This window comes from Heptranchias perlo, chromosome 13, assembly GCF_035084215.1.
Source record: "Heptranchias perlo isolate sHepPer1 chromosome 13, sHepPer1.hap1, whole genome shotgun sequence".
NCBI classification, from domain to species: domain Eukaryota; kingdom Metazoa; phylum Chordata; class Chondrichthyes; order Hexanchiformes; family Hexanchidae; genus Heptranchias; species Heptranchias perlo.
The window spans coordinates 19,668,183-19,690,151 of NC_090337.1; the positions used below are offsets into that span (position 1 = coordinate 19,668,183).

The 21,969-nt window shown below is 46.4% G+C and overlaps 1 protein-coding gene across 1 annotated transcript in view; it reads right to left on the reverse strand.

Moving 5' to 3' along the window:
- nyap2a (neuronal tyrosine-phosphorylated phosphoinositide-3-kinase adaptor 2a) overlaps positions 1 to 21,969 on the reverse strand; it is a 177,423-nt gene that overhangs the window by 27,305 nt on the left and 128,149 nt on the right. Inside the window, exon 4 of the mRNA XM_067995737.1 lies at positions 6,656 to 6,877. Coding sequence (XP_067851838.1) covers positions 6,656 to 6,877 — 222 coding nt within the window. The remainder of the gene's footprint in view (positions 1 to 6,655; positions 6,878 to 21,969) is intronic.

The window sequence follows — 21,969 nt, forward strand, 5'->3', positions numbered from 1 at the left end:
CAGTGGGCAGCACTCTCTCCTCTGAAACAGAACATTCAAGCCCCACTCCAGGACTTGAGCACATAACCTTGGTGGAAACTCCAGTGCAGTACTGAGGGAGGGAGACAACACAGAGTGAGGCTGGATTGCCAAAAAAAATTGGAGGAGGACTAGATAAAGGAGACTGATTCGAACAGCCACCATTTCTAGTGAAAAACGGGAGGATCACCTCAAGGTGATTCAATATTAATACTCCATATAAACCTCACAAGGTTGCCTCCTCACTGTAGATAATGGGGTGGGTTGGGAGTGGGTGGGCGGTGAAAGCCATCGGTTTTGGGAGCGGGACCGCATCCCGACTCCGACCCGCCGACTTCCGGGTTTGACCCAGACGCATCTCAGTGTGCGAGCGCTTCAGAAACCCAAAATTCCCACCGGAACTTAAAGCCAGCGGGCCAATATTTAAAGGCCAATTGAGGCACTTAAAGTACCTAAAGATGTTACATTTTTGTGGTTTGAACTACACAAGCTATTTTAACTGCTTCTGAACGTATCTCCCATGGCCTCTGAAAGAGGTCATGGAAATGGGGACGAGTTGCAGCCGGCACCCATTTGGATCTTTAAACCAGTGATTGAGACATGTAGAGAAAAGGTGAGTTTATGCAATCAGTTCTCTTAGACAAACCTTTGGCAGGGAGTTCTTTGTGTTTAGCCTGAGATTTCTTGATTCACAAACAGAATTCTTGTGCTCACATATTTTTGCCTACATTTTGGACCCCCTCAAACTGACAACATCAGGATGGGGGGGGGGGCGCAATGGATTTATTCAGCAGTATATCTGAGGAGGAGGCATATTGCTATCCGGGGCAGGCACGGTGTGCAGTTCTGGGAGTTGCAGCTCCACAAGACAGAGATGCGCTACAAGGACCTGCAGAAGAGCAGAGAGGGGACCAAAGGAGGAGCCGAGGTCGCAGGAGGCACTACCCACGTAAAAGGGTCTACAGCCAGAGGCTGAGCTCCTTGGACCGCTCTGAGGAGCAGTGCCTACGAAGGCTCAGGTTGAGTCGCCAAGTGGTAGCAGACATCTGCAGGGTCCTTCATGCAGAGCTGCTCCCAGATGGGCCTGGTGGCCACGCATTGCCCGCCGCAGTTAAAGTCACCACTGCCCTCAATTTCTTTGCCTCCGGATCCTTCTTGGGCGCTATCGGTGACATCACTGGGATCTCTCAGTCGTCTGCACATAAGTGTATACAACAGGTCATGGATGGCTTGTTTGGCAGGGCATCCGACTACGTCAACTTCCCTATTTCTGCAGGTGTGGGCCAAATTCCCTGGCAGCTGCCATGATTCCTTCATCTTCATTTTGTGTGAATCCAACATCCTGGCCCTCTTCCACGCACAAGACAGACTTAAGGGCTGGTGCGTTGGAGACAAGGGATATCCCCTGCAGACATGGCTCATGGCACCACTGAGAAACCCCACCAGTGAGGCACAGCAGTGGAACAATGACAGTCACAGCACCAACAGGCCTGTCATTGAACAAGCCGTAGGAATGCTCAAGATGCGCTTCAATTTGGGGGATCCCTTCTATACTCACCGGCGAGGGTGTGTAGAATAATAGTTGCGTGTTGCATCCTGCACAACATCGCTCAACAGAGAGGGTTACAGGTGGATGAGGTCCCATGCGCTCATGAAGCATCTGCATCTGCCATCAAACATTCAAGAAGAGGAGGAGGAGGAGGAGATTGAGGAGGAGGACAATGGGCAACCCATTGGCAGAGCAGAGGCAAACCTGGCTGCGCCTGATGCCAAGGAATCATTCATATTTGATAGATTCTCAAAAGATCTGCAAAGTGAAGATAGTGAAGTATTCAGACCATCTGGAATGACCACCACCACCAACACCAGCCACCCCCCCATCCCCCATTTGCACAAAACAGTCCTACAACCACATATACACCCATTGTAAATGCGCCCAATGGGTGGCATCAAGTCTTGCTGTTCATGATGAGGCACATGCAAAAGGGGCTCAAGATTGGAGAAGACATAGCAGTGGTGGTGACAAGTATAACATTTATTGTGAATGTAACAAAAAACAAAGAGAAATTAAAAACATGACATTGTGTCAGACACCCTTGTTGAACATAAAACCTTCGCCTTCTTCTTCCTACTATTTCTACAGGGTGCATCCCTTGTGGCTTCAGCAGAGGTAATGGCAGGTTACTCAGGTCGCTGCCCTGACTGCTGAGATGCTCGCGACCTACGACCTCTGGGTTTTGGACCCTCGCCAAAGACTGCTCCACTCGCACCTCTGTAGGGGCAGACTCAACCATTGGGAGAGGGGGCAGCATTGTGGAAACCAGTTGAGGGAGGGGGGCAATGGGTGAGACGTGGGAGCGCTTTGAGCCGTGTCCCCACTTCCATGTCCCCTTTCGCCATTATCCATCTCCAGGGCCATGGCCACATCACTCCTACCACTCTGCTGGACAACAGCCTGGAAGACATGTGTGATGCCTTCTAAGGCCACTGCTAAACTCTCTGACTGCCTGCTTAAGGCTGCAGAATATTGGTCACCCTGAGTCCGCACGACCTTTGTCAGGGCCTGATTGGACTCATTTGTGAGCTGCACTTGAAGCTCCATGGAGGCTGTCGTTTTCTCCATCGCAGACATTCCCGCACTTACCTGTGCCACTAGTCCACCAATTCTGGAGGTGGACTCCTCCATCCTCTCCGCTATTGTGGACAGTGAGCATGACATGTCTTCCAGTACGTCGCAAGGGTGCATCTGTACTTCAGTCATTCTCCTTTTCAAGGATAGCCCCCAGGGTTCAGCCTCTGTGTTCAGCTGAGCAGAGCTTGGAGAGGAGTGTACCCACTGATGCAGACTTTCCACAGCAGCCCCTGCCACCAGTGTCTGCTCATGTTCACTTGTGAGTGGTGAATCACCAGGTGACAACCCAACTAACTCTCTAATAGGACCCACTGCGGTATGAATACCTGCACTGGTGCATGGCTCGATATGATGTGATGGTGTGCCCTCAGAGGTATGAAGCTCCTCTGAGGAATCATCCTCGTCCAGTTCGTCTGTTACTTCAGCACTCCTTGAAAGCCCTGGAAGAGAACATACAGCAATATTAAGAATCATCACAGAAGTAATGTTATGATGAGCATCCTGAGGTGTGCACCAGGTCGATCATTGATAATATCAATTCATGTTGTGTGTGAGGGATGTTAAAGTTCTGTCACCAGACGTTTGTGGGGTGCCAGTCTCACCATCCCTGATGGCCAGGCATTCCTGCTTCTGGCTGAGCTCCAAAGCCTCCTCCTCTGCCTCTGTATTTGTGGCGGCCCCTCTCCAGTCTGACTCCTCTCCCTTGCATTTTGCACTCTTCTCCTACAAGTGGAGAAAGTACAGACTTGTGAGTGAGTGAGGGTGATGGGATCACCCGATGGATGCATTGCTCTGGGTCAGCCTGACAATGAAACAGATGCATCAGAGGGTGACTACCAGACAGATTCATCACATTGCATCAGGAGTGGGGTGAGTGGGAGTGATGGGTTCTCAAATGGGGAGGTGAGGAATTGCACAGAAAGTGAAGGTAATTTGACACTGAGCCTTAAGTGGGTTTGAGGAGTGATGCGATGGAGTAGGCTTCACAGGGCAAAGTGTGAGGGGAAGGTAATGTGCACCACAGAATGCAAGTAAATCAGTAACTGTACTCACTTTTCCTGACCTGGTTAGGTCATTGAAGCGCTTCCTGCACTGCATCCACGTATGGGCGACAGTGGTCCTCCTCTGCCACCTTGAGCCAGGTCTTCTTGGTGGCAGAGGCAGGGCACTTCCTCCTATCTGCCGGATATAATGTTTGCCTCCTGCTCCTCACACCAGCTAACAGCAACTCCAGCAAAGAGTCACTGAACCGAGGTGTTGGCCTCGTCCTCTGCTGCTCCATGTTTGCGGATTTCTCCTTTCTCCCTCAAAACCCATGGTTGCAACATCCCTTTAAATAATCCAGGTCCCAGGACATCGTTTGGGTGCGCAGTACACCCACTGCGCAGCTTGGAGACGCGAAACCCGGAAGTCACATTAAGGGCCTTCACTTGAGTCGCGATCGCTTGAGAAAATGCACGAAAATATTTTCCCAGTTTCCCACCCACGTATTGACCCCCCTTCCCCGGCTGAGATCCTGATGGTATGTTAAAATTTACCCCCAGATATCCACAAAACTCTTCTGTGACAAAATGCAAAATGGTGATGGTATCTTTTTTTCTGCTATAGTACTTATGGGGATTAAAATCCAGGACCATCCAATGTGTTCTGCCCTAGAGCAGGTTCTAACTCAAGTCTCACGCATGGAATTCTTGAGCCACTTACTAGGGAAGTGTAGCTGAGGTGGTTTCCCTTTGCCTTCCTCACAGTTTTTATCCTTGGAATACCATGTTCTAGATGGGGTGCAACCAAGATTCCCACCTACCTTTTACAATGGGGGGAGATCCACCCATACCCATCAGATGCAAGTACCCCTGCTGGACGTTAATCCAGTATTCAGAGCTGGTGGTCTGGTCTTTGCTTGCCAAAGCTGTCTGAAGTGGAGTCCAAACTCAACCCTTCCGACTCAGAGGTGGGAATGCTACCACTGAGCCAGTGGTGACTCCGTCTAGACGCGAGTACCTCTCTGACTGTCAACCCAATATTGTGACACCAGAGTTTGGTCTTCACTCGCCATGACTGTCTGGAGTGGGGCTCGAACCCTTCACCTTCTGACTCAAAGGTGGGAATGCTACCAGCAAGCCAAAGGCTCACTCAAAAGCCAGGTACGCTCACATAAAATGGCCCAGCTTGCTTTGATACAATAGCTGCAGAATATAAATGTTTTGTCTGGTCAGGTATTCAAGGTAGGGGATAAGCCATTCAATTCAAATACAAGCACCTTGTGGGTTTTGCTTATATATATGTTTGATTAGCAGCTCTTTTGCGATTAATAGAGATATATTTAAATTTCCATTCTCCCAGTCAGTTTTTAAAAAGTATTTCTCAGCCTTGTAAAAATTAGATAGTCCATTTAAAGTTATCAGAGAGAGAGAGAGATGTATGTGCAGCCCAGAGAGAAACTCCATGGATGGTCAGCAATAAAGCCATATATGAAGTTTAATATTCAGGCAACTTGCTGTAACTACTGTAAATGCTACAGTGTTCTGTTCTTTGATCCATTTACTGTTTACCAGTTTATAGCCTAAGCCATGGTCTGGTTATTGTACCACCTTCTGAAACCCAGCAAGACAAAATACAGTAACAAGAGTTTTCTGTTGGATCCATGGACAGATGGGCATGATTTTGACTTGGGGCTGGGAGGAGAGCGGGTGGATAGATTTTCACGTGGGAAACCCAGAAGTAAAGTGAATGAATCGGAATCTGCGATCACAACTCAATCGAAGGCAATTATTAACAGGCTGGCTGGCTGTCGAGCGGGGAGACCGGGGATCGGAGAGTAGTGAGGGACGGAGGGATTGTAGGCTGTGGAGGACATCGGTGGTGGTGGGGGGGGGGGGGGGGTGCTGTGGAGGACATTGGGAGGGGTGGGCCATGGAGGACGTCGGTGGTGGTGGGGGGGGGGGGTGCTGTGGAGGACATTGGGAGGGGTGGGCCATGGAGGACATCGGTGGAGGACATTGGGGGGGGGGGGGTGCCGTGGAGGACATTGGCGGGGGGGGGGGGGGGTGCTGTGGAGGACATTGGGATCGGGAGGGGGGTCGGACGTCGGGAGGGGGGTCGGACGTCGGGAGGGGGGTCGGACGTCGGGAGGGGGGTCGGACGTCGGGAGGGGGGTCGGACGTCGGGAGGGGGGTCGGACGTCGGGAGGGGGGTCGGACGTCGGGAGGGGGGTCGGACGTCGGGTGGTGGGCTTGGACATGGGCGGGGTGGGGGGTTATTGGCCGATCATGGGGGTCCGATCGTGGCAGGTAAGCTTGTTGGACCTGGAGGAAACACTCCTGCTCCGCCTGGCCCACAAGCAGTGCAATAAAGACACTTACCTGCTGATCCGGGCCTTCTCGCCTCCTTTTCACTGGCGAGATTCGCGAGCCCCAGGAAACCCGCGCTGGAGGCATTAAATTTAAAGTTAAGTAAATTTCAATTTATAAACACCTACTTAATGTCTCACAAGGATGTTAATTGATGCTATAAATACCCACCCGCCTGAATTAATTAAGGTCCTGACTGTGACGAGTAGGTTACTTGCACACCTCCAAATGCGCCAATTTAAAGGCAAAGCCGGGTTGCAGTTGTGCTAAAAAAAATCAATCATTTTAACTACCCACCTGCCCCACCCACCTGTTCTTGGAGGTTAAAATTACCCCCACTATGGCACACTCTGGGCCATATGGAAAGAGCTCATCTACAGAAGTGATCTGAGATGCTGAACCTAAGAAAATATCTGGAGTAAAACCCCCAAAAATATAACATTCAACAGAAGAACATCACCCTTCAACAAGATTTTTGAGAATATACTCCTGCCAGTCAATTTGGATTGAGGCTCACTTTTATAGCAGCAAATTTTGTAAATTTATCATTAAAGCTACATTGAAGTATCGGGATTGTAAAAAAAACTTAAATAGTTCTGAGGTCACCCTATTTAAATGCTTATTCTGGTTAGCACAGAGTTCGACAATCGGTTACCTTGCCGCATGGTGTCTGAGCTGTTATGTCCTGCTAACAGAGTCGGGCTAACTGAGGACCTTCCCATTCGACTGGACACTGCAACCGGTGGCCCAGGGACTCCATCCCATTCCTGAGATTTGATTGGTTCTCCTGAGGCACCATGAGCCCCTTTCTCTTTGCTTTCTGCCTTTGGCGCCAGTTCAGTGCTGAAACTCCGCCCCTTTAGGTCCTCCCCTGGTTCTGTAAAAAAAAATGAATCGCTGAATTATCTGAGCTTTCAAAGCCTGAATCATTGCCCACATTAGAGGTAGGGATCTTAATGACTTTGACAAAAGTATGCATGAGCCGTGATAACCTTCAGCACTGCACATGCTGATGTCAAAATTTTGTCTCCGGTAGTCTGTATCCTGGAACCTAATGTTTTCCAGCAGTTAGTTTAGAAAATTGCTGCAAGACTATAAACACATGAACTTTTTTCTTCTGAGGAGGAGAAGAGGAGTAAACCAAGATTTTGCTGTTCTTCAATCTTCTGTTTGGATGTGAAGACATGTGCTGAAATCTGCATATTAGAACAGGGATAAATGTAACAGAACATTCAAATCCCACTATTTTAAAATTGGTATAAAGATAATTGAATTATTGATACATTTGTACAAAAAATGAGTAACTTGCAACAGAGAAATAGCTGCATCAGGAAACAGTGCAGCCCTAACTGAAGCTGGCCAAGATAGTACTATGTGTACACATCCCCACAATGGATATATATTATTCAGTTTTCAAATCTCAATTGTTCAAAATTGAGTAATATGGGTCCCCAACAGGGACCGAGATCACATTTTATACACGTGGAGAGATCCCAGTGGAAACTGGAAGAGAGCACTCAATGCAAATCATAACCTCCAGTCAAGTGCAATTTGTGTTATTGAATTTGTCATTGTAAGGATGACATCACCACAGCCTCTTATATCTTCAGTCAAGCTAATTTCAAATATTCTTAAAGGGATATTGTCATCCTAAGGAGCTCCGTTTATAAATATCCAACACAATTGCAAAAATCATCTACATTCCAAAATCCTTCTAGGACACATTTGTTATTCTTCAGCTCTCCATAGAGGACTCACTTTACTAGTCTGTTAACCTGCCTATCCATTTCAGTCGTGAATTCATCAGCGCAGATTTGATATTCAATGCTTAGGAATCGGTTCTGCTGTTTCTTCTTCACAATGGTACGATGGTACTATATAATGGACCTTATTCAGTTCTCAAATATGGTGTGATTAACAGATGTATGTTTCACTCCTGTATTGGCCTTCAGAATCATATGTAGAAATATTCTTGACACCCAAGAAGGACACGTGCAATTCCAGTCATTTTCAAAACAAAGAACTATCTACCTATGGTACATACATGCTTTGGTATCAACTGCTGCACCTGTACAGTACACACCATGTTAAATTGGACACTTCAGTCCAGTTTGGTATCACATAGCTTTTATATGAAAGGGCAGTGAAAAGTAAAGCACCTCGAGTTTAGTCTGAAGTGGAGTTCCATGCTATTTCCTAACTTATTCTTTGAGTTGTCCAAATGACGTGTTTGCCTTTTTGATCCATGTTGGTCAATGAGAAGGTGATTGAATAGTAAGCTCCCCAGGTATATGAGCCTTCAGAATTAAATTAATGGTAACGGAAGGTTGTTTATAGAGCTTAGAAGATGCTGACTGAAACATTACTTTCCTGTTAGTGAGAATGATGGAGAATCCATAGATCCTGGCATCTGTCGCAAACCTTTCAATCATCAGCACTTTCGAGCTATTAGCATGCAAGCATCAGCATACATCAGTAACAAACATGGATGCACTGTTACATTTTTCATGGTGCACACTAGACAATGTAGAGGAGTTGATACTGGCACATATATGAACTGTGCAGCACATAACAGGAATAACCCACCACATCTTAACTGGTATATGAGGGAATTGCTATCTTTCACCTAGTTTCTACTGTGTAGCTCAGAAGTTGACATTGAGCCAGTATCAGACACAAGTGAAGTGTTCTCTTTTACCAGGTATATAATGTGTATGTATAAGAGTTGGCAATAAGACATACATGAGCCATTTAACAGAAAGAACAAACTTGAATTTATATAGCACTCATCACATCTGCAGGACATGCAAAGCACGTCACATGCACCAAACTCTTTTTTGAAGTGTAGTTGCTGTTATGTATAAATGCAAGTTGTTGTTATTATTTAGTATGCAGGCAAATGCAACAGCAGCCAATTTACACACAAGATCCACATACACCAAATGAGATGAATAACCAGTTAATGGGGTAAAAATTCGCCTGAACACGTCTTCGGGCCCAGACTCGACACTAAGGAGGATAGCGCGCACCCGAAGCAAGTGGCCTAAGGATCGATAGAAATTGGTCCTTGGGCCTCATCTGAATAATTGAGGCGAGCTGCTCACGCAATCTCGGGATGATGTAAATGAGGCCCTGCAGTTAATATCGGCCAATCCTCCTACGGAAACTCCAGGACGGGCAGCCCACGCTTCCTGCCTAGGATTAAAATTCCTCCTTTTGTGTCAGTTTATGTGTGCAGGATCTAACACAGAGGCATATACAAACACTATAGTGTTACTTAGTGTGTACTGTTCACTGTACTGTGCATGGTGTCAGCCATGGCTCAGTTGATAGCACTCTCACTTCTGGATCAGAAGGTCATGGGTTAAGCCCCACTACAGAGACTTGAGCACATCCCTACTTAACGTGGACTACAAAATTCTGTCCAAGGTCATCACCAATCGGGTCAAGTCAGCCCTGGAGGTGGTGATTCACCCCGATCAGACCTGCACTGTACCAGGCAGGAAGATCTCTGATAGCCTGGCGCTACTCAGGGATACGATTGCCTACGTACAGGACAGGGGGGTGAATACCTGCCTGATCAGCCTGGACCAGGAGATGGCCTTTGACAGAATATCCCACACATACATGATGGACGTGCTCTCCAAAATGGGATTTGGGGAGGGAATCCGCAATTGGATCCAACTGCTCTACACAAACATCAGTAGCGCAGTTTCAATCAACGGGTGGGAATCAGAAAGCTTTCCGATCAAATCTGGAGTCAGGCAGGGCTGCCCTCTCTCCTCCGTCTTGTTCATGTGTTGTATCGAACCCTTTGCCGAGTCCATCAGGAGGGATGCGGGCATAAGAGGGGTGACAATCCCAGGCAGCGGAGGCACTCAGGTCAAGATCCCCCTGTACATGGACGACGTCGCCGTCTTTTGCTCAGATCAACTGTCGGTCTGCAGATTGATGAGCATCTGCGACCAGTTCGAACTGGCCTCAAGGGCCAGGGTAAATCATACCAAGAGCGAGGCCATGTTCTTTGGAAACTGGACCGACCGATCCTTTGTCCCCTTCACCGTCAGGTCGGATTACCTGAAGGTGCTGGGGATCTGGTTCGGGGGGGCTGGGGCATGCACCAAAAACTGGAAGGAGCGTATTTCCAAGGTGAAGCAGAAACTGGGACTATGGGATCGACGATCCCTCTCGATCGTGGGCAAAAACCTGGTCATCAGGTGCGAGGTACTCTCGGTGTTGCTGTACTTGGCACAGGTCTGGCCCATACCTCGCTTCTACGCCGTGACAGTCACCCGAGCCATCTTCTGCTTTATCTGGAGATCAAAAATGGATCGTGTCCGCAGGGACACGATGTACAAATCTCTGGAGAAAGCGGGAAAAGGCATGCCCGACGTGGCCCTCATCCTGATGGCCACTTTTGTGTGCGGCTGCATCAAGCTTTGCGTGGACCCTTGGTACGAAAACACAAAATGTCACTACGTGCTGAGGTTCTACCTATCCCCGGTGTTGCGAAGGATGAGCCTGGCCACGCTGCCACGGAACACTCCATCCAGTTGGACCGTTCCGCCCCACCTGTCCTTCGTCGAAAAGTTTATGCAAAAAAACACTTTCGACCACAAGGCGATCAGTAAGTGGTCCGCACGTAACATCCTTGAGACCCTGCGGGAAAAGGAGATGATGGATCCTGTTGGTTGGTTCCCCGAGCAGACTGTCAATGTCATTTGGCAGAACGCCTCATCGCCAGAACTTTCAAACACACACCAAGACCTAGCTTGGCTGGTGGTGAGAAGGGCCCTTCCTGTCAGATCCTTCATGCACTCCCGGACTCTCAGCGCCACCGCGCGCTGTCCCCGAGGAGGCTGCAGTGCAGACGAAACCATCACCCATCTCCTTCTGGAATGCGCCTTTGCAAGGAAGGTCTGGAGAGAGATGCAGTGGTATCTGTCCAGGTTCGTCCCGAGCAGTTCCTTAACACAGGACTCTGTGCTCTATGGGCTTTTCCCCGGGACGCACAACGAGACAGACATCAACTGCTGCTGGAAGACCATCAACTCGGTGAAACTTTGGTCTGCCCGAAACCTGCTGGTCTTCCAGTGCACGGAGCTGTCCTCGACCGAGTGTTGCAGACTGGCACATTCCAAGGTCCAGGACTACGTGCTTAGGGACGCACTGAAGCTAGGTGAAGCCGCCGCAAAGGCTCTGTGGGGAAAGGCAACCATTTAGAGCCTTCCTGCCATTGTATATCGAGGGGCTGAAATCGGGGAAAAAAAACCCCGGGCAGAATGTAAAATTCAAATTGATGTAATGTACCTGTAATGAATCTGTAATGTACCAGTAATGAATCTGTAATCAATAATCTGTATTAAGTATAATGCAATGAGACACCCCAGAGTGTCATGAACTGTAGTTATGTATAATGTGTTCATTGAACTGTACTTGATGTAACCTGCAAATTGTATAATCTGTATTGTGTACGTTTGGAATGTGATATGACAACTGTATTGTATGTTTTGCTGCAAATTTTATGAATAAAGTATATTTTTCGAAAAAAAAGAGACTTGAGCACATAATCTAGGCTGACGCTCCACTGCAGTACTGAAGGAGTGCTGCACAGTCAGAGGTGCCATCTCTCAGGTGGACATGAAAGATCCCATGTCACTATTTGAAGAAGAGCAGGGAATTCTCCCCAGTATCCGGACCAATATTTATCCCTAAACCAACACCTAAAACAGAATGTCTGGTTATTATCACACTGCTGTTTGTGAGACCTTGCTGCGTGCAATTTGGCTGCCGCATTTCCTACATTACAATAGTGACCGCACTTCAAAAGGGCTGCATTGGCTGTAAAGCACTTTTGGACACCCTGAGGTCATGAAAGGCGCTATATAAATGCAAGTTCTTTCTTTCTTTACATGTGAAGCAGCTGACACAGAGGTGCACAGAAACACTACAGTGTAAGTTGGAAGAAACTGCTCCTTTTTAACCAGCTGTATATTGTACATATATAGAGGTTGATACAGAGACCCTCACCACCCATAGGTATAATACCAGACCCAAAAGAATTGTTTTCCATAACATGATTTATAGAGTGCATGTCCAGGAGCTGTTACTGAGGTATTCAGAAACCATACAGTACAGCAATAAATCAGGAGCTTCTACCTCATTTTGTACTGTACATTTTCACATTACTAACTGCAGCTGTAGCTCTTATTGAAGTCAGCACACAGATTTTATATACAAAGTGAAGCCACATTCTGCATTTTCCCAATTATTGATCATTCACCAGCACTTTTTACTGAAGTGAAAAATAAATTGTAATTTTTTTTGTTGATTTTTAAAAACTCTTTTGATCAATATGTCTGATAAGTACTAAAGAGACCAGCTGATGCTGTAAATCAAGGTGGAGGGGAAAGGTCAACGACCCAGTTTTGCCATAGCACACAATCTAGACAAAGTGGAGTTAGTATCAATAACAGACATAAATCAGTCAGAACATGCTAACTAAATCAATTTTAGTGGCTATGGGCAGGCAGCAGACATGAAGCACATTGTGCTTAAACTAAAGCAATCATTTTAAGTAACAACTGTGGCAGACCAACTGTCACAACAAGCTCAGTCAAACATTCATTATCGGTGGGTCATGGGCTGTTCTTCCTGATGGGGTTGTGTGTGGCAACGCTGCATCACAAATGAGAAATTGGATCCCTGGAAGGGACGTACCAGATGCCAAGACTCTAGAAACTGTTAAATCAAAATCCAAGCTTATCTCAGCCTTCAGCTTCCAGCTATTATTTGCTTCAAGGTGGCAGAACAATATTAATAAAAAGAAGACCGCCTTGTAATTGGATAGCAAGCTGGCAACGAAGCAGAAAACAAAGAGTAGGGGTTGAGAGTGGCTACTCAGTCTGGCAAAAGGTTGGAAGTGGTGTTCCACAGGGATTGATGCTAGGACCAGTGTTGTTCACAATTTACATTAACGAATTTGATTCGGGAAATCGGAAGAACAATATCAAAATTTGTGGACGACACCAAATTGGGGGGGGGGGGGGTGTAGTTAACATAAAGAAAGAATCAGTCAAAATACAAGAAGACATTAATAAACTTACATTGAGTTATATTGACCCTACAGCATAGAAACAAGCCATTCGGCCCAACTGGTCCATGCCGGAATTTATGGTCCACACGAGCCTCCTTCTTTCCTACTTCATCTATCCCTATCAGCATATCCTTCTATTCCTTTCCCCTTCGTGTGCTTACCAAGCTTCCCCTTAAATGCATTTATGCTATTTGCCTCATCTACTCCTTGTGGTAGTGTGTTCCACATTCTTACCACTATTTGGGTAAAGAAGTTTCTCCCGAATTCCCTATTGGATTTATTAGTGACTATCTTATATTGATGAACTCTAGTAGGGAAGTAGAGAGGGGAGTTCGGGGCAGGTGAACAGCTGTTTACATAATTTTTCCAGGGTTTGTGCCAATCCTCCACCAAAAATTATGGTGGGAGTTTGGAAGAATCCCTGTGAAAATTCCAGGCGACAAAGTGGACGTTGGATAGCTTTATGATGTAGTGTATCTACTTTTCCAGAAAGTCTTTGACAAAGTTTTGCATGAAAGGTCACTTCACAAGTTGAAGGCAGTGGGTATCCTAGTTAAAACTTGAAGATGGATGAGGAATTGGCTGACAGAAAGGATGCTGTGGGTACTAGTTAAGGGAGTGATGATGGCCTGTGGAGCTGTACTGAGTGGAGTCTCCACTGGATCAGCTGGAGCCCTACTGTTTCTAATCTATATAAACAACTTGAATTCAGAAACCCAAGGCAAGTTAGTCAAATTTACAGAGTCTGATGAAAACTATGGAAGGACCTAGACAGAATTTGAAAAATGGCAGAATTGTGCAAGGTAAAATTCAATATAGGGCAGTACATTTTGAGGGAAAAAGTGGGGGACTTGTTTATTCAATAAATGATGTTAACTAGTTAAAAAGAGATCTGGGAGCGACAGTAGACTTGACACTTACCGGGGGTGAAATTGGTCTGCGTCAGTAGCGCGAAACGCACCCATAACAAATCAGCTGCCCATTTTATACCACACGCTGGATTTTCTTTTCCATTGACTTTGATTAGAAAAAAAAATGGAGTGCCTTGCCAATTCATCATGAGCATGATTCATTTATAAGCATTTACTTGCAAAGACCAATTTTACCCCCACTGTGTCTAGTCCTTGTGAAGCAGCAAACAACAAAGGACAGAATGCTGGGCTATTAGGGTCAATTTTACAAGTCTGCAGTACCACTGGGGAACATATATCAGAAATATGGGAACATGCTGCCTGTGATTTTCCAACTGTTGGTCAGGAAGTCATGGGCAATGCACCCCAAATTCCCAATATACATTGCTGGCAGGTGAGGCTCACTGGCAGTAGTGTGGAGTCTTAAAATTACTCCAATATTGCAAAATCAATAAAGTACAAGTCTGAAGCCGACTAATATCTGGTCAGACCTTGACGACTCTGTTCACTTCTGGTCGCTGAGGCACAAGGAAAACATCCATGCCTTGGAAGTCTGAAAGAGAAGGACGAAGAGGCTAATCCCTATTGTCAAAGGACTGAGGTATGGTTCGGAAAGGTTAGAAAAACTGTGACTGCAACAGAAAGGAGGTGAATGCAACAGAACCTTAAAGGGGGGTAAGATACTGAGTTGAATAGAAACGATTAATCCAGAGCAAAATTTTAGATAAATCATAACTGAAGGACAAAGGGCCATTGATACAATCTAGTAAAAGGCAAGTTCAGGACAGATGTCAGGACTTACTTCTTCAAACGAAGAGTGACTAATAACTGGACTGATCTTCCAGATAGGGTATTAACGCATAAACTTTGAGATTATTCAAAGAATAGTTAAATGCTGTAATGGTGGGATCATAGGTTTCTTTGGAAGGATGAGCTAAATGGGGCAAATGGGCACCTTCATTTGTATTTAATTTTATGATGAATTACTGCTAAATGTTACTGATAAAAATGTTATATACTTATGAGAGAAAAACCAGGATGTTGGTTGCTCCTCTTCAAAGGCAGTTCTGATAAGATAGGGAAAATGTCCACATATTACAGATATCCAAAAAAGGTTGACTGGCACCTTGATTGTGTAAGGCACCAGGCAGGATGTTTGTTACTTTCCCAACCCAAATGCCTCATAGGAATATAGGAGCAGGGGTAGGCCATTCAGCCCGACAAGCCTGTTTGGTCATTCAATTAGATCAAGGTTGATCTGTATCTCAACTCTATTTTCCCGCCTTGGTTCCATATCCCTCTAACTCCAGCTTCCAGCCCAATGCACATCTTGGCCCCACTGCCTCTTGTTCTCACACTAGCAAGGGAGAGGGATATTCAGGGTAGACAACTGGGAGGTGAAACCATTCCAGTCTCCTATGCATTTTCAAATGGTCTATTGCCTGTAATGATAATTGACTGGTTTCAGAATGGGAAGGAAGAATCAATCTGACTTTCCTTCTCCTCTCCCATGATCTCTTGCTAGAGTAAGAGCAGGGCAAACACCAGTGTTTTATGAAGACACACCGAATGGCTGAGAGAGACAACTCCCATTCATATTAAGTGGTAATGGCACATGAAGTATACACATTGGATGGGAAGCAGAGGTGGATTCAGAGGCATACGTGAGTGATGAAGAACATCAGAGACATGCGGAACCTGAAAGTATGAAAAACATAATGAAACATGAATTGGAATGAGGGACACCAGAGCCACAAGTGCATCAGAGGCACAATAATGAGAGAAATTGGGGAGAGGAGGCAAAAGGAGCAGGTGGGAAGAATTCAGAGACATAAGGAGCCTCAGAAGCATGAAAGCTGCTGATCACTGCTTTAAAAAGAATAACAGTGGTTTTCTGGTACGTGAGTGTTTACCATCATGCTCAGTTGTGTCACCTGATCTCCCCAGTAGTGTCCTTGACTACAGACATGGTTAATGGATAGGGTGAGCCTGCTGGCCTTGGCTCTGTATGTTCATATTACACTACTGAATCAAAGGATATTGAAGAGAAACAAACCGAAAATGCTATTTTTAAATGGTGCAAATATTTTATATTTGATGGCTCATTAATTCCAATAATGTGGAAAAAAAATTGGAGGCCGAATCTTGTCTTCAAGTTCTAATGCTAACTCCTGAGGGAAGCAATGAAACAGAAAAATAACTGTGGCCAATTTCAGGAAAAACTCTGGGAATTTTCTCTGACTCCCTAAGGCACTCAAACAAGTTTTTAAGACACAATGGCTACCCATGATGCATCACTAGAGATAGTTAAACTAATGCCCCCCTCCCCCCATTTGTCCCAATTTCCTTTGGACCATACTTCAAAATTACCAACTCCGTTCATTGGGCCAGCTCCAAAATTTACAGACTTCTTACCCCACTATATTTCTGATATCCTTCAACAGCCCTGTCTGCCAAAAAAATAAATCCACCACATTCTTCAAATTTATAATATCCACTGTTTCCACGACCTCCTTAAGTGGGCTAGTCCACATCTTTACTACCCTCGGTGTAAAAAAGTTACATCTTAATTGCGTATTCACCTCTTCTCATCTAAGCTTGAGTTCACGCTCCCTCGTTTAAGATCTTGTGTTAATATTGAACTGAGATTTGGTTTATCTACCATCGAAAATCTTAAACACCTCAATAACGTAAACTCTCTGCTGCCTTTTTACTAATGTAAACATTCCCAGTACTTTTAGTCTTTCCTCACAGCACACGTACCCAATCCTGTTTATTAACTTAGTTATCTTCCTTTGTACTGCCTGCAAAATTACAGCCATTCACAAATCTCATTCGAACACTGATCATTAACGCTGATTACACTCTGGAGTAGTTTTTTCCTTGGTCCCTTTTTTTTGTTATTGGATCCAAGATGCATTATTAGGCATTTTGGAGAATGCCTTATCATTATACACATTATAACAACATTATTATGTTGGATACTCAAAAGTCAGATATCAATCAGAATGCCTGAGGTAAGGAGAGTGGACCTGGTTGGAGTTCGGGGCAGAGCATTGGATCACCGGAGAGAATAAAGAGCGAGGCCCTGGGAGTAGGCCTCAATCGGAACGCTTGATGTAAGGAGACCAGACCTGGTAGAGATCAGAGGCGGAGCATTGGATCGTCTGATTGGATAAAGAGCAAGCCCCTGGGAGTGGGCCTCAATCGGAGCGCCAGATTGGATAAAGATCAAGCCCCTGGGAGTGGGCCTCAATCGGGATGCTGGATCGGATTAAGATCGAGCCCCTGGGAGTGGGCCTCAATCGGGATGCTGGATCGGATTAAGATCGAGCCCCTGGGAGTGGGCCTCAATCGGGATGCTGGATCGGATTAAGATCGAGGCCCTGGGAGTGGGCCTCAATCGGGATGCTGGATCGGATTAAGATCGAGCCCCTGGGAGTGGGCCTCAATCGGGATGCTGGATCGGATTAAGATCGAGCCCCTGGGAGTGGGCCTCAATCGGGATGCTGGATCGGATTAAGAGCGAGTCCCTGGGAGTGGGCCTCAATCGGGATGCTGGATCGGATTAAGATCGAGGCCCTGGGAGTGGGCCTCAATCGGGATCGGATTAAGGTCGAGCCCCTGGGAGTGGGCCTCAACCGGGATGCTGGATCGGATTAAGGTCGAGGCCCTGGGAGTGGGCCTCATTCGGGATGCTGGATCGGATTAAGATCGAGCCCCTGGGAGTGGGCCTCAATCGGGATGCTGGATCGGATTAAGATCGAGCCCCTGGGAGTAGGCCTCAATCGGGATGCTGGATCGGATTAAGATCGAGGCCCTGGGAGTGGGCCTCATTCAGGATGCTGGATCGGATTAAGATCGAGGCCCTGGGAGTGGGCCTCAATCAGGATTGGATAAAGATCGAGCCCCTGGGAGTGGGCCTAAATCGGGATCGGATTAAGATCGAGCCCCTGGGAGTGGGCCTCAATCGGGATCGGATTAAGATCGAGCCCCTGGGAGTGGGCCTCATTCGGGATCGGATAAAGATCGAGCCCCTGGGAGTGGGCCTCATTCGGGATCGGATTAAGATCGAGCCCCTGGGAGTGGGCCTCATTCGGGATCGGATAAAGAGCTCGGGGCTCCAGAGAGCGAGGTAAGAAAATCAAAAGTGACGTCAGCACAAGAGAAGGAGCTGATTGGTTGGTAGCTGGTGAGTGTTTCTTTTTCTGGTGAGTGTTTTCTTAAGTCTTAGGTTTATTTTCTGTTAAATTTAGTTAATAATCTAATAAATCGAGGCAGGGCAGCTCAATCCTGTCGAATGCACATCCTGTGCCATGTGGGAACTCCAGGATGCTTTCCATGTCCTGGACAACCATAGGTGCAGGAAGTGTCATCAGCTGGAGAAGCTTGAGCGGCAGCTGACGTCACAGCAGTGCATCCACAAGGCTGAGAGCTTCATGGATAGCACGTTTCAGGAGGTGGTCACCCCGCAGCTTAAAAGAGTGCAGGCAGGGAGGGACTGGGTGACCCCGCCTGACAGACAAGGAGGACCAGGCAAGTAGTGCAGGAGTCCCCTGAGGGCATCTTGCTCTCTAACCAGTATTCAGTTCTGAATACTGGTGAGGGAGAGGGTTGCTCTGCAGAGTGCAGCCATAGCCAAGAACATGGCACCATGGGTGGCTCAGCTGTACAGGGGTGGGTGGAGGAGAAAGGTCAAGAGAGCAATAGTGATAGGGGATTCTGTAGTTAGGGGAGCAGACAAGCGTTTCTGCGGCAGCAGACATGATTCCAGGATGGTATGTTGCTTCCCTGGTGCCAAGGTCAAGGGTGTCACTGAGCGGCTGCAGAACATTCTGGAGGGGGAGGGTGAACAGTCAGAGGTTGTGCTCCATGTCGGTACCAACGACATAGGTGGAAAGAGGGATGAGGTCCTGCAGGCAGATTTTAAGGAGTCAGGAAGGAGATTAACAAGCAGGACCTCAAAGGTAGTAATCTCCAGATTACTCCCGCTGCCACGTGCTAGTGAGTATAGAAATAGGAGGATAGAGCAGAGGAATGCGTGGCTGGAGAGATGGTGCAGGAGGGTGGGCTTTAGATTCCTGGGGCATTGGGACCAGTTCTGGGGGAGGTGGGACCTATACAGGCCGGACGGGTTATACCTCAATAGACCAATGTCCTTGCGGGGAGGTTCGCTAGTACTGTGGGTGGGGGGAGGGGGTTAAACTAATTTGGCAGGGGGATGGGCATCAGGATGTAGCAATGGAAAGGAGAAACAAGGGGCACAAAGGATTGGGAGAGAAAGATAGCACTAGAGCAAGAAATAGTATGGTATTAGGTGGGATCAGACTAAGAGAGAATTCAAGGCAGTCTAAGACTGGTTTGCAGTACATGTGTGTAAACACCGAAGCATGGTAAACAAGGTTGGTGAGCTGCAGGCGCAAATAGACACATTGTAATACGATGTCGTGGTAGTAACGGAGATCTGGCTCAAAAAAGGGCAGGATTAGGTACTAAATATTCCTGGATACAAAGTGTTCATTTCACTACTGGGTGTATTCTATAGGCCACCAACTAGTGGGAAGGATATAGAGGAACAAAGTTGCAGAGAAACTACAGAGAGGTGCTAAATCTATAGAGTAGTGATAATGGGGGACTTCAACTATCCTAATATAGACTGGGATGATATTAATATAAGGAGCAAAGAGGGGGAAGAATTTTTATCAGGATAATTTTCTTGACCAGTACATTTCCAGCCCAACGAGGTAGGAGGCATTACTGGACTTGGTTCCAGGGAATGAGGCGAGCCAAGTGGAGCAAGTGTCAGTGGGGAAGCATTTAGGGAGCAGTGATCATAGTATCATAAGGTTTAGAATAGCCATGGAAAAGGACACAGACAGCTCTAAAGTAAAAATACTCAATTGGAGGAGGGCCAATTTTAGTAGGATGAAAACAGATTTGGCCCGGGTAAATTGGAATCAAAGATTGGCAGGCAAAACTGTAATTGAAAAGTGGGCGGCCTTTTAAAGAGGCGATGGTTCGGTTACAGTCGAGGTAAATTCCCATGAGGGAGAAATGTAGGGCAATTAAAGCCAGAGCTCCTTGGATGACAAAAGAGATAGTGAGTAAGATGAAACAGAAAAAAGGGGCGTATGACAGGTGTCAGGTTGATAACAAGTGAGAACCAGACAGAATATAGAAAGTTCTGAGGGAAAGTGAAAAAGGAAATAAGAGGGGCAAAGAGAAAGTATGGGAATAGACTGGAGGCCAATATAAAAGGGAATCAAAAAGTCTTCTACAGGTATGTAAATAGTAAACGGGTAGTAAGAGGAGAGATGGGGCCGATTAGGGACCATAAAGGAGATCTACTCATGGAGGCAGAGGGCATGGTGAGGTACTAAATGAATACTTTGCGTCTGTCTTTACCAAGGAAGAAGATGCTGCCAGAGTCTCAGTAAAGGCTAGCTGTACTTAAAGTAGATATAGTCACCCGGTCTGGATGGGATGCATCCTAGGTTGCTGAGGGAAGTAAGCGCGGAAATTGCTGAGGTACTGTCCATAATCTTCCAAACATCCGTAGGTACGGGGATGGTGCCAGCGGACTGGAGAATTGCAAATGTTACACCCTTGTTCAAAAAAGAGTGTAAAGATAAACCCAGCAACTACAGGCCAGTCACTTTAACTTCAGTGGTGGGGACACTTTTAAAAATTATTATCTGGGATAGAATTAACAGTCACTTGGATGAGTGTGGATTGATTAGAGAAAGCCAGCACGAATTTGGTAAAGGCAAATCGTGTTTAACTAACTTGATAGAGTTTTTTGATGAGGTAACAGAGAGGATCGATGAGGACAATGCAGTTGATGTGGTGTATATGGACTTCCAAAAGGCATTTGATAAAGTGCTGCATGGTAGGCTTGTCAACAAGATTGCGGCCCATGGAATAAAGGGGGCAGTAGCAACATGGATACAGAATTGGCTAAGTGACAGGAAACAGAGAGTATTGGTGAACGGTTGTTTTTCGGATTGGAGGGAGGTGTACAGTGGTGTTCCCCATGGGTCGATGCTGGGACCACTGCTTTTCTTGATATATATTAATGACTTGGACTTGGGTGTACAGGGTACAATTTCAAAATCTGCAGATGACACTAAACTTGGAAGGGCAGTGAACAGTAAGGAGGATAGTGATAGACTTCAAGAGGATATAGTCAGGCTGGTGGCATGGACGGACATGTGGCAGATGAAATTTAATGCATAAAAATGTGAGGTTATGCATTTCGGCAGGAAAAATGAGGAGAGGCAATATAAACTAAAGGGCATAATTCTGAAAGGGGTAAAGGAACAGAGAGATCTGGGGGTATGTGTACACCAATCGTTGAAGGTGGCAGGGCAGGTTGAGAAAGTGGTTAAAAAAGCATACGGGATCCTGGGCTTTATAAATAGAGGCATAAAAGCAAGGAAGTCATGATGAACCTTTATAAAACACTTGTTCGGCCACAACTGGAGTATTGTGTCCAGTTCTGGGCACCACACTTTAGAGAAGGCCTTAGAGAAGGTGCAGAAGAGATTTACTAGAATGCTTCCAGGGATGAGAGACTTTAGTTATGTGGATAGACTGGAGAAGCTGGGGTTGTTCTCCTTGGAACAGAGAAGGTTGCGAGGAGATTTGATAGAGGTATTCCAAATCCTGAAGGGTCTAGATAGAGAGAAACTGTTCCCATTGGCGGAAGGGTCAAGAACCAGAGGACATAAATTTAAGGAGATTGGCAAAAGAACCAAAGGTGATATGAGGAAAAACCTTTTTACGATTGAGTGGTTGGGATCTAGAATGCATTGCCCGAGGTGGTGGTGGAGGCAGATTCAATCATGGCCTTCAAAAGGGAACTGGATAAGTATGTGAAAAGAAGAAATTTGCAGGGCTACGGGGATAGGGCGTGGGAGTGGGACTAGCAGGATTGCTCTTGCGTAGAGCTGGCGCGGACCC